The sequence below is a fragment of the Pseudoliparis swirei genome, chromosome 15, assembly GCF_029220125.1.
Source record: "Pseudoliparis swirei isolate HS2019 ecotype Mariana Trench chromosome 15, NWPU_hadal_v1, whole genome shotgun sequence".
Taxonomy (NCBI): Eukaryota; Metazoa; Chordata; class Actinopteri; order Perciformes; family Liparidae; genus Pseudoliparis; species Pseudoliparis swirei.
This window is the reverse complement of record NC_079402.1, coordinates 21,675,337-21,687,617: the sequence shown is the minus strand read 5'-3', so window position 1 is coordinate 21,687,617 and position 12,281 is coordinate 21,675,337. Positions and strand designations below refer to the sequence as shown.

At 45.9% G+C, this 12,281-nt stretch overlaps 2 protein-coding genes across 7 annotated transcripts; both read left to right on the top strand.

Annotated features, from left to right (window-relative positions):
* Positions 1-5: 5 nt before the first annotated feature.
* On the top strand, positions 6-8,650 carry man2a1 (mannosidase, alpha, class 2A, member 1). The gene is given in 19 exon segments (XM_056433219.1): positions 6-369; positions 850-976; positions 1,057-1,278; positions 1,394-1,541; positions 1,768-1,855; positions 2,093-2,176; positions 2,592-2,719; positions 2,816-2,989; positions 3,357-3,472; positions 3,475-3,545; positions 3,631-3,808; positions 3,898-4,076; positions 4,493-4,717; positions 5,091-5,155; positions 6,178-6,311; positions 6,993-7,166; positions 7,283-7,393; positions 7,589-7,687; positions 7,689-8,650. Coding segments are annotated over 18 exon segments (2,385 nt in total). The 5' UTR covers positions 6-369; position 850; the 3' UTR covers positions 7,752-8,650.
* Positions 8,651-8,896: 246 nt separating this feature from the next.
* Positions 8,897-12,023, top strand: LOC130205491 (molybdopterin synthase sulfur carrier subunit-like). Of its 6 annotated transcripts, none has more exons than XM_056432909.1 (5): positions 10,799-10,890; positions 10,941-11,080; positions 11,169-11,325; positions 11,605-11,728; positions 11,832-12,023. In XM_056432909.1, exons 2-5 carry the CDS (start codon positions 10,963-10,965, stop codon positions 11,931-11,933), a joined length of 501 nt encoding a protein of 166 aa, XP_056288884.1. In that variant the 5' UTR covers positions 10,799-10,890; positions 10,941-10,962; the 3' UTR covers positions 11,934-12,023. The 6 variants fall into 6 exon arrangements, with proteins under 6 accessions (XP_056288888.1, XP_056288885.1, XP_056288886.1 ...); XM_056432908.1 differs by having other exon boundaries at positions 10,805-10,890; positions 10,963-11,080; XM_056432913.1 differs by lacking the exons at positions 10,941-11,080; positions 11,605-11,728; positions 11,832-12,023 and adding exons at positions 8,897-9,261; positions 10,556-10,680 and having other exon boundaries at positions 10,759-10,890; positions 11,169-11,258.
* The last annotated feature ends 258 nt before the right edge of the window (positions 12,024-12,281 follow it).

Genomic DNA, 12,281 nt, shown 5'->3' with positions numbered 1-12,281 from the left:
ATTTAGCTGATTCTTTTACTTCTTATTTTTAACAACATACTGTGACCTGCAGTACAAATGTAGTATTAGTACTTCTACTATAGTCATGGACCTGAGGACTTGTCACGTCCCAACCGGAAGTCCGTAGCGCTGAGTCAGCTGAGGCAGACCGGAAGCAAAACAAACAGCTGGGCGCAGGCGCAGAAGCAGCCTGAGCTCGCGCTGTAGAGAAACCGACTGACTTTTATTTAACTTATTAAAAATAAGAGTTTTCTTTTACGTTTTTCGCTGGAAACTGAAGTCTGGAGGCTGCGCGAGCACGCGGGAGAAGAAGCGCACGAGACGCGAGGCAGCGCGAGACCGGCCCAACACGGAAGTGTCGTGAGAAAGGTGAGTTTAAATAGTATAAAGTTGTATTAATTGTATCATCACAGATGTTTGACTGTCAGAAGCGGTTTGAAGTTCTAAGAGCAGGAGTAAATATACAAAATATTTTGTATTTACTACTTTTATTAAACACCAGTGTTATTACGTATGTATGTAACATTACAAGTTATATTTTCAAAGTGCCTTTGACACGACATATACAATTATGTAAATTATAAGTTTTTAGTTTGATCTGTTTACGTTTTAAACCGGATGAGACCACTAAGTATACGGGAGACCGCAGCTCCTTTAGAGCAGGCGAAGTACTAACACACTTTGAATACACCTTCAAGTAAAAATCCTGCATTCAAATAAATAAGTTAAAGTATGATCAGTAAATACTAAATAAAGTATCATCAGTAAATGTTTCCGTCCTGTGAGTAACGGACAAGGAAACCTGCACCTGTGAGCGCGTGTTAAATGTGGGTTTGACTGCTTCCTCAGGATGAAGAGGAAGCGGCTGCTGCTGCTGCTGGTGGTGGGCGGGGCCTTCTGCGTGGCCATGACGTCACTGTACCGCATGCTGGAGCTGATGCAGGGGGCGGAGCTTCCTGCTGGACCGCTGGACGACGTGAGTCATTAACGTGTTACTGTAAACATGACGAGCTCCAGGTGATTGGTGGATAACGGATGACCGCCACCTGTCGGCAGGACTTGTCCCGCCTCCAGCAGCAGATCGAGAAGCTGGAGCGTCTCCTTGGCGACAACAACCGGCTGGTCGCTACGCTGCAGGACTCGCTGTCTTCCCACCGAGCGTCAATGGAAAAAGGGGGTGTGGTCAATGTTAGCTCAGGCTCCGCCCACAGCTGAGCCGACGCGCCGCCTGGCTGCCGATTGGCCGAACAGATGAAGGACGGAGCCGATGGAGCGCAGGTTAGTTTAGCATATATGCTAACAGCTGTTTTTACAGAAAGTCTTCTGGTTCTGAAGTTATTTAAAGTGTTAAAGTATTAAAGTGTTAACGTGTTAAAGTGTGTTTGTGTCCCAGCTGCTGGACGTCTATGACCTGCTGCCCTTCGACAACCCCAACAACGGCAGCGTCTGGAAACAAGGATTTGAGATCAGTAACCACGGCAACGAGTGGGACGAGCAGCCGCTGGAGCTGATCCTGGTCCCTCACTCGCACAACGACCCCGGTGAGAAACCACCAGAGGCCACAAGGGGGCGCTAATAGCATCAAACAGGACGTGATTCGGTTTCCTGTTTGCTTTAATTGTTCTGAAATGAAAACATTTAGAATAAACTAAAGTGCTTTGCTACAGAGGGGGCGGAGCCTTTACAGATAGAGGGGCGGGGCCTTTACATTTTCGGGGGGGCGGGGCCCCCTTTGCTGCTTCATAACTGTGTGTGTGTGTGTGTCAGGCTGGTTGAAGACCTTTGAGAACTACTATCAGGACCAGACGAAGCACACCCTCAACAACTTGCTGATCAAACTGACTGAAGACAGCAGGTACCCATCTTCACCTCCATCTTCATCTTCATCCTCATCTTCATTCTCATCTTGTTTTTATTTGACCTCAATTACTTGAACATGTTGGTCCGTCCCTCAACACCGTCTCACTTCCTGTCTGAGCCTCATTGGTTCCTACGTGTGGTTTCGTCCCTTCAGTTTGTAAATATATCCGAGCAGCTCATCTGTTGTGGAGAAGATCTTTGATCAAACAGCTGTTCTTGAGATGATTGACAGCTGACATGTTCTCCAGGAGGAAATCATTTATTTCTCCAAATGGTGGAACGACATCTACGAGCAGAAGAGAGAGAAGGTGAAACGGTGAGAGACTAAAGGAATAACATTTAGATAGTATAATAATATCTTATATTTATTATTCTCTTTTTATTTATATATATATAATATAATATGTTTTTGTTTCTTTTTATAATATTAATACTGTTCTTATTATTTAAAGTATATATTATTATTGGTATTATTATTAGTAGTATTCATATTAATATTATAAGTAGTGTCATTAGCACGTGTATTAATATAATAATTATTATTATAATTAGTATTAGTTTTATTAGTAATGGATTATTACTATAAGTTACTTATAGTAATAGTATAACTACTAGTTATTATTAGTATGGATATTATAATATTATTAATGTATTTATCACATATTTTCTGTATATTTAATAATCGTGTTTTTATTGATTGTGTTTTTCTCTGCCGCTCTGTGATTGGTCAGCCTGGTGAGGGCGGGGCAGCTGGAGCTGGTGACGGGCGGCTGGGTGATGGCGGACGAGGCTAACGCCCACTACTTCGCCCTGTTGGACCAGCTGATCGAGGGGCACCAGTGGATCCAGCGCCACCTGGGTTCGCCTCCACGCCGCTTCCTGTCCTGTCGCCTCCACGCCGCTTCCTGCCCTTTCGCCCCCACGCCGCGTCACTATAAATGCTGTCTCTGTCCAGGTGTGACGCCCAGCAGCGGTTGGGCGGTGGATCCGTTCGGCCACTCCCCTTCCATGGCCTACCTGCTGAAGGGGGCGGGGCTTAGCAACATGGTCATCCAACGAGTTCACTACGCCGTCAAGAAGCACTTCGCCCGGCAACAGACACTCAAGTTTCTGTGGCGACAGAGCTGGGGTGTGTTATATATATATCTAGATCTACATTTATAATTAAGATATCAAATAAATAAACAGATGGTTTAACTAATTACATAATAATAATTATAATAATATTAGTAATAGTTCAATAAAGAACTTGCATGGTAATAAAATAGAATAAAACAGGTGAATGAGATGAAATAATAAAAAACAATATTAAAACAAAAGTATTTATAATTGAAAATAAAAATGTAATTCGAATAAATAAAATATAATAAATATTAATAATTCATAACTAGAAAATATTTGGGGGTAAAATGTGTTTATTAATGATTTATTATTATTGATGTTATTGACTATGAGATGATGTAAAACTGTTTCTCTAACTCCGCCCACTTTGTTAGACTCCTCCCCCCGCAGTGACATCACGTGTCACATGATGCCGTTCTACAGCTACGACGTGCCGCACACGTGCGGTCCGAACCCGGCGGTTTGTTGTCAGTTTGATTTCCACCGGCTGCGGGGGGGGGTCTCCTGCCCTGCCCATGGAAGATACAGCCTCAGCCAATCACAGAGCAGAACGTCAGGGAGCGGTAAGCAGGGGGCAGGTATCGTCATATGATTGATTCCAATGACATCATTCTAATAACACTGATGATGTCGCGGTGACGTCATCAGCGCTCTGCTCCTGCTGGATCAGTACCGACAGAAGTCGCGTCTCTTCCGCTCGCCGGTGCTTTTCGTTCCGCTCGGCGACGACTTCCGCTTCGTGGAGTCGAGCGAGTGGGACGCTCAGTTCGGGAACTACCAGGCGCTCTTCGACTACTACGACCGGCACCCGGAGCTCCACGTCAAGGTGAGACACCTGGGAGGGGGCGGGGCTCGGGAGGAGAGACGAACAAACGCCCGCCGTCTCTTTAAATGTTTATTCTTCTGTGGTTTCAGGCTCGTTTCGGGACGCTCTCAGATTACTTCTCAGCGCTCCATCGGCGTCTGAGCGCGGCGGAAACGACACTGCCGACGCTGCGCGGAGACTTCTTCACCTACGCCGACCGGGACGACCATTACTGGAGCGGCTACTTCACCTCCAGGCCCTTCTACAAGCGCCTGGACAGGACGCTGGAGCAGGCGCGTCTCTAGGATTTGGATACATCCGGGGCTTAGCCAGTGCGAGCGTTGTCGACGGGGGGGGGGGGGGGTGCTAGTGAGTTTTTCTAGTGAGAGTGAGCTCACCTGTGTGTGCGGATGTGTCGGCGCGTATCACGGCAGAGCGATGCGCGTTATGGGAGCGGCGGCGCTGGGCTCAGCCCAGAGGAGTGAAGCAGCGAAATGTGTAGACATAGAAACACTCAACAGCAGCTTGCTGCTACGTGCGCCTGCTGCCAGTCTGACTCCGCTGCTTTGGGTGAACCTCTCACCTGGGACGTCACCTCTCACCTGGGACCCGGGTACCCTCTCACCTGGGACCCGGGTACCCTCTCACCTGGGACCCAGGTACCCTCTCACCTGGGACCCAGGTACCCTCTCACCTGGGACCCAGGTCATTAATCAACGTTCTTCTCTCCGGCAGAGCCACAGAAATCCTCTTCAGTTTGACGTTAGCTGAAATGCGGCGGCGCGGTCGTCTGGTTTCAGATTTTGCGGCACACGAACATTTCCGTCGTCTGACGGCGAGCCGACGGAACTTGGCGCTGTTCCAGCACCACGACGCCGTCACCGGCACCGGCACCGCCCGCGACCCCGTGGTGGTCGACTACGGCAACAGGTGACTACTTCCTGTTGGCAACCTAGCCTGTTAGCATGACAGGTGAGGTGAAAACCTATTAGCTTTTTAGCATCTAAGCAAGTAGCATAAACTGATCAATAAAGATTCAAAGTTAATTTTGTTCATTCAACCAAAGTGTTAGCTTTGGATCATAACTAGCATGTTAGGTAGCAGGTGTTGGCATGTTCACTAGCATGTTAACTAGCTTGTTAACTAGCTTGTTAGGTAGCAGGTGTTAGCGTACATTAATATTGTTTACTGAATTAATATAATTTGTTCCCGCCCAGTTTCTTGTTTTCAAATGTTTCTGAATTGAGCTTTTGTTTCCAGTGTTAGCATGTGTAGTGTAGCACTTGGAGCTCTTTCGCGTTAGCTTGTGTTTGTCTGTCCCTCCATGCTCTCAGTCGAAGGACGGCATCGCCACGGTAACGGTTTCAGGTACCACCGGCTTAGTGTGAGCTTCCCATTACGCCCATTCATTTAGCGTTAGCTTCCTATCACGACCATTCATTTATCGTTAGCTTCTTATCACGCCCAGTCATTTAGCATTAGCTTCCCATTACGCCCATTCATTTAGCATTAGCTTCCTATCACGCCCAGACATTTAGCATTAGCTTCCCATTACGCCCATTCATTTAGCGTTAGCTTCCTATCACGCCTAGTCATTTAGCGTTAGCTTCCTATCACGCCCAATCATTTAGCGTTAGCTTCCTGTCACGCCCATTCATTTAGCGTTAGCTTCCTATCACGCCCAGACATTTAGCATTAGCTTCCCATTACGCCCAATCATTTAGCGTTAGCTTCCTATCACGCCTAGTCATTTAGCGTTAGCTTCCTATCATGCCCAATCATTTAGCGTTAGCTTCCTGTCACGCCTAGTCATTGAGCGTTAACTTCCCATCACAAGTGACTTTTTTTCGTCCCGATGTGCACGCACACGGCAGCATCGGAGCTCTGCGGCGCGCGAGACGGAGCTCTGAGTCGTGTTAACGCGACACTAGAGACAGAATGACACGCTGCTGGAGAGACGACCAACAACAGACGGATTGAAGCTCATTCTGCGCATGCGTTAAATGCGTTTTTAAAAAAAACTAGTTAAACCTGTAATTTAATTAACTGAGTTAACGCGTTATTTTTCACAGCACTAATATATATATATAATATTATATATAATTATGATCACAAACATCTTCATTGATCCCTGTTGGGAACCCAAAGCTAGAAAAAGAATAATTAAATAAATATGGCTATGAAATATATAAATGAGGAAATAAATTACTAAATACAAACATAAATATATAAGCCAATACATTTAATACACACACAAATTCAAGTGTTGTTACTTCTTTCACATTATTGACCTGTGAGGCCTCTGACCCGTGAACTCTGACCTGTGAGACCTCTGACCCGTGAACTCTGACCTGTGAGGCCTCTGACCCGTGACCTCTGACCCTGTGCAGGTGAGCTGGAGGTGATTCTGGACCGGCGGCTGCAGCAGGACGATAACCGCGGCCTCGGTCAGGGCGTCACCGACAACAAGCTGACAGCCAGTCTCTACCAGCTGCTGCTTGAAGACAGGAGGGGCGGGGCTCAGGTGAGGGGGTGGGGCTAAGGTAAAGGGGCGGGACACAGCATCGGGCCTGATGTGGTTTTGTAAGTCTCAATGTTTCTGGAGCTATATATGTGTATATATTTAAAACATGTACTGTATATATGTATAAATACATATGAATCTCTCTCTCTATATATGTATAAATACATATACATGTATTTATACTTTTTTGTACTTTTATTTCTATTTATTATTTTTTAGTTTATTACCTTCGCATTGAAAATGCGGAAGGTTATGTTTTGATCGCCGTGTATTTATTTATTTATTTGTATGCGTGTTATTCGCAAAACTCAAAAAGTATTGAACCGAATCGCATGAAATTTGGTGGGATGATTGTTTATTATCCGGGGACCAGTTGATTAGATTTTGGGATCGATCGGGTCAAAGGTCAAGGTCAAAGGTCATGAACAGGTCAAATCTTCTTGAATCACATGGAATTTGGTGGGATGATTGGTTATTATCCGGGGACCATTTGATTAGATTTTGGGATCAATCGGGTCAAGGTCAAGGTCATGGAAAGGTCCAAATCTTTTTTTACCATAGCACGATAAATTTTTGTCCAATTGGCATGCAACTAATGCCAAAATGTTCATAATTCAATGCCCAATCTTGTGATATGCGAAGATATGCGCTCTACCGAGTGCCCGTTCTAGTTTCTTTTAGGAACACCTGTCACTGCTCGCCCACCTGACCTCGCTCTCCCTCTACCACCCACCAATCACCATGTCCGCCTCCAGTGACGGACAGCTGCCCAAACTCCGCCCCTTCCTGCCGCTCCGCTCCTCGCTGCCGTGCGACGTTCATCTGCTGAACCTGAGGACGCTGGAGGACTCGCAGGTAACACCTGGAACACATCAAACATCTGGAACACCTGAGACACATGAGACACCTGAGTGTTTTGTTTACATTGTTTGTTTTCACTGGTTGTTTACGTTTGTGTTTGTGGAAAACAGGAAGTAGAAGGTCCGTCACAGGAAGTGGCTCTCCTCCTCCACAGGAAGGGCTTTGACTGTAGCTCCGCCCCCGATGTGGGACTGCAGTGCCAGTGGAGCGTGCACGAGGAGGTGGACACACACACACACATTATTAATCTGTTTTCTATTCATTTAAAATTATTTTTCATAAAATGTTTAAAAGATAACATAAACCTCAAAGTAACTTGGAATATAACTTGTATTGTTGTTTATTATCTGTTGATGTGAATTTGTTGTTTTTGTTTTCTTGTCTTGAACACATGAATGTGTTGTTTGTTGTTGCAGGTGAACTTGGCAGATATTTTCTTTCCGCTCCGTTTCCGCTCGCTTCGCCGCTCGAGTCTCACGCTGCTGCGAGAACACGATGAGCCGGAATCCGCCCGGCCGGCAACAGCAAACACGGCTGCGACCAATGGAAATCAGCGCTTTCCGTGTCGAGCTCGACTGAACGAGGACTTTCATCATCGATCATAAACTACGAGTTTCGTGAAAACAAACACACCTTTAAATATTCAACATAACCAGAACGTTAAAGATTATTAGACATTTAATTTAACGTAAACAGCTGAACCTTCAAACAAGAAACTGAAGATCTGTCAAACTTTCTATCAACAAAGTTTTTATATTTCAAAGAGAAAAGCAATCAAATACACAAAATACAATGTATTATTATAATTCTACAAAACAGAAAGGAAAAGAACAAATTAAGGAGTTTTATATTTTGTAAACTTGACAATATTTACATCCACTGTGAACACGGAAATATTCTTCCACAGGTATAGAAGGTCAAAGGTCAATCCTAAGGTTACCGTCCAGTTGTAGGTCAAAGGTCAATCTGAAGGTTAATGGCCAGTTGAAGGTCAAAGGTCAATCTGAAGGTTAACGGTCAGAAAGAGAAACGCAATATATCTGAGAATCACTGAAATGTGTGTGTCTGTGGTGGGGGGTGTTTTAAAACGCGTTCCTTCAGTGCGTTTGTTTATGTTGTGTAATTTCCAGACATAATGGTTCAAAGTGCACATGTTCATGTTAATATTAATGTTCATGTTAATATTCTCGGCGTGTGAAATAACGCTTTTGAGAAAAGCGTCAGCTAAATGAAATGTAAGGAATATTATTTTTAATTAATATAATATTCTGTATTTACTGTGAAAGGGACATTTTTGGGAAATCTTCTGGGTATTTTTCTATTTAGAAATTCTCTATTTTTATAAAGAGGTTTATTGTTTATCTGAAAATGAAAAATTAATTTTTACTTACGTGAATTGGTGAAAACCTTGAGATGTTCTTCTTTATTTTGGGACAAATTCATGTTTTTATTATAAAATAAATTATTGTTTAATTTTCCTTTGTTTTTTCCAGATGTCTGTTGTCCTGTTTTTGTTTTTTATTACAATAAGTGCCAGGAACAGTTTTTCAAAACGTACTATGAAATAGGCAGGGATAAAATACCTATGCATAGAAACATGCTTCCTTAATAAACAAGAGTAAACACTGCACATTTCCAAAAAGGGCCGAACTCTGACGTCACCTGTTAGCTGATTACATATTTACAGCCTCCATAAATAACTTCCGGGTCAGAGTCCATCAGAGCGGTCACATAACGCACCCGATGTCACTACGTTTTATTGTTTTGTTTAAAGTTTCATCTGAATCTATTCCTGAACATTTAAATAACTGAAGTTAGCCCAACGGACTGACGTCATTTGTTTATTCGTCGTATGACGCGGGAACATTACAACACGGGCAACATAATACGTTAAAGAGAATGAATACAGAGAGAATAAACAAGATGGCGCTAGTTGGAACGTCGTAACCGTCAACTACCGTAAAACGTCAGAGAAGAAGAAGTGGAGCCGGAAGTGAGGTTCAGCGGTGAACAGACGGTTCAGGGAAAGTTTCTTCTTCAGATGTTCAGAACCTCCGGTCTTCTTCATGAGCGCGCGGGTGAGCTTCACGTGAGCTTCGGCTTCTCTGAACGTGTTAGAAGTGTCCGCGTGCGTATTGAGCGGCCATGTTAACGTGAGCTCCGGTTACACGTCATGTTTGACTCCGTTGTGGTCCCGAGTCTCCTTTCAAGAGCCCCGAGTCTCCTTTCTAGAGCCCCGAGTCTCCTTTCAAGAGCCCCGAGTCTCCTTTCTAGAGCCCCGAGTCTCCTTTCTAGAGCCCCGAGTCTCCTTTCAAGAACCCCGAGTCTCCTTTCAAGAGCCCCGTGTCTCCTTTCAAGAGCCCCGAGTCTCCTTTCTAGAGCCCCGAGTCTCCTTTCTAGAGCCCCGAGTCTCCTTTCAAGAACCCCGAGTCTCCTTTCTAGAGCCCCGAGTCTCCTTTCAAGAACCCCGAGTCTCCTTTCTAGAGCCCAGAGTCTCCTTTCAAGAGCCCCGAGTCTCCTTTCTAGAGCCCCGAGTCTCCTTTCTAGAGCCCCGAGTCTCCTTTCAAGAGCCCCGAGTCTCCTTTCTAGAGCCCTGAGTCTCCTTTCTAGAGCCCCGAGTCCCCTTTCTAGAGCCCCGAGTCCCCTTTCTAGAGCCCCGAGTCTCCTTTCAAGAACCCAGAGTCCCCTTTCTAGAGCCCCGAGTCTCCTTTCAAGAACCCCGAGTCCCCTTTCTAGAGCGCCGAGTCTCCTTTCAAGAGCCCCGAGTCTCCTTTCTAGAGCCCCGAGTCTCCTTTCTAGAACCCCGAGTCTCCTTTCTAGAGCCCCGAGTCTCCTTTCAAGAACCCCGAGTCCCCTTTCTAGAGCCCCGAGTCCCCTTTCAAGAGCCCCGAGTCCCCTTTCTAGAGCGCCGAGTCTCCTTTCAAGAGTGCCGAGTCTCCTTTCAAGAGCCCCGAGTCTCCTTTCAAGAGCCCCGAGTCTCCTTTCTAGAGCCCCGAGTCCCCTTTCTAGAGCCCCGAGTCTCCTTTCAAGAGCCCCGAGTCTCCTTTCAAGAGCCCCGAGTCTCCTTTCTAGAGCCCCGAGTCCCCTTTCTAGAGCCCCGAGTCCCCTTTCTAGAGCCCCGAGTCCCCTTTCTAGAGCCCCGAGTCCCCTTTCAAGAGCCCCGAGTCTCCTTTCAAGAGCCCCGAGTCTCCTTTCTAGAGCCCCGAGTCTCCTTTCTAGAGCCCCGAGTCTCATTTCTAGAGCCCCGAGTCTCCTTTCAAGAGTCCCGAGTCCCCTTTCTAGAGTCCAGAGCCCAGGGTCCCGAGTCCCTTCTTCAGGTGTGTGTGTGTGTGTTCTTCAGGTGTGTGTGTTCTTCAGGTGTGTGTGTGTGTGTTGTTCTTCAGGTGTGTGTGTTGTACTTCGCTAAGAGCGTGGAGCTGACTGGAGTGAAGGAGGAGGAGCTGGTTTCCGTGCCGACACCAATCAGCAGCCAAGACCTGTGGGAGCTGTTGCTACAGCGACACCCGAGGTACTGATGAGGTCACAGCGAAGATCAATAACAGTGATCGGTGTGTGTGTGTTAATGTGTGTGTGTGTGTGTGTGTAGACTCTCTCTCCTGCAGCATCAGGTGGTGCTGGCGGTGCGTCAGCAGTACGTTGCCATCGGCGACCAGGTGGTAACCCTGGGAGACGGGGACGAGGTTGCCGTGGTGCCGCCGCTCAGCGGAGGATAAACACAGTGAGCCGATCACAACCAATCACAGATCAATACGTGTGTGATGTCATCAGTTCGTTGACTCGTGTGTCTCAGATGGCCGAGTCGGGGGGGCGGAGCGACATCTTCAAGCTGAGCCGTGATTGGCTCTCTGTACAGGAAGTGGTCGACGCCGTGGGCAGCACTTCCTGTGGAGCCATTTCAGTTTTCATAGGTTCAGATTTATTTATTATTAAATATTGTTTAATATATTTTATCAAATTAGAATGATTTGAAGTGTGTGTGTGTGTGTGTGTGTGCAGGTACAACCCGTGAGGACGAGGTGGGCGGCAGGAAGGTGATTGGTCTAGAGTACGAGGCGTACGAGCTCATGGCCCAATCAGAGTTCAGGAAGATCTGTGATGACATCAGAGAGCGTTGGCCAACCGTCACGCACGTCTGCCTTCATCACCGGCTGGGGTGAGGCACACACACGCACACACAGAGACACGCACATGCATCAATATGTCGATCAACACATCTATCAATACATTTATCAAGTCGATCAATACGGCAATCATTTGATATGTATTGATTTATGTACGTCAATACATATCAATATGTCAATCAATACAGCGATCAATACGTTTATCAATATGTCGATCAATAAATTTTTCAATACAGGGATCAATACATCAATGGTTGTTTCAATGACTTGGTTTAACTGGTGATTATTGATCGGGCTGACTCTGTCCTCAGGTGGGTGAAGGTGGGCGAGGCCAGCGTCGTCGTGGCGATCTCGTCTCCTCATCGTCATGACGCCCAGCAGGCCATAGGACACGTGGTGGAGCAGCTGAAGGCCAGAGTGCCCATCTGGAAGAAGGTTATTGATCATGTTATTGATCAGAATGTTATTGATCGTGTTATTGATCAGAATGTTATTGATCGTGTTATTGATCATAATGTTATTGATCGTTGATCGACAGGAAGTGTACGACACGCAGGATGCGAGCTGGAAGGAGAACGCTGAGTGTCCGTGGGCCTTTCACAATAAAGGTCTCTCCTCCACGCCGTCCAGAGACGTCTGAGCGGCAGATACTAAAACGATGAAGAAACCTTTCAGAATAATGCTTGTGTGTCTTCGGCCTGAGGATCAATAAAGTTGTATTCCAAGCAGACAGCGGGTCAGCTTCTTAAGTGACGGACGCTATTCTCCCACAATGCAATGCACAAATGGAGAGGTAATGAGACTGAAGAAAAATAACTGATTACAAAAGAATTCAGTGAAATTAAAAACGATATTTTAAAATTAATGCCTGTTTAAAGTGTAGTTGAGCCAGTAGGGGGCGCTATCACAAAACAGAACTTGAATAACCTGCAGGAGGTTATCAGTCCTCTCAGCTGCGTCACCAAGTCCCAAAGTCCAAGTCCGAGTT

What these genes read in the sequence shown, in the direction of transcription:
- LOC130205491 (XM_056432909.1), top strand. Translation starts at nt 10,963, where the DNA reads ATGGCCGAGTCGGGGGGGCGGAGCGACATCTTCAAGCTGAGCCGTGAT. An exon ending in AGCCATTTCAGTTTTCATAG is followed by an intron (nt 11,081 to 11,168) that starts GTTCAGATTTAT and finishes GTGTGTGTGCAG; the next exon opens with GTACAACCCGTGAGGACGAG. An exon ending in GAGTGCCCATCTGGAAGAAG is followed by an intron (nt 11,729 to 11,831) that starts GTTATTGATCAT and finishes GTTGATCGACAG; the next exon opens with GAAGTGTACGACACGCAGGA.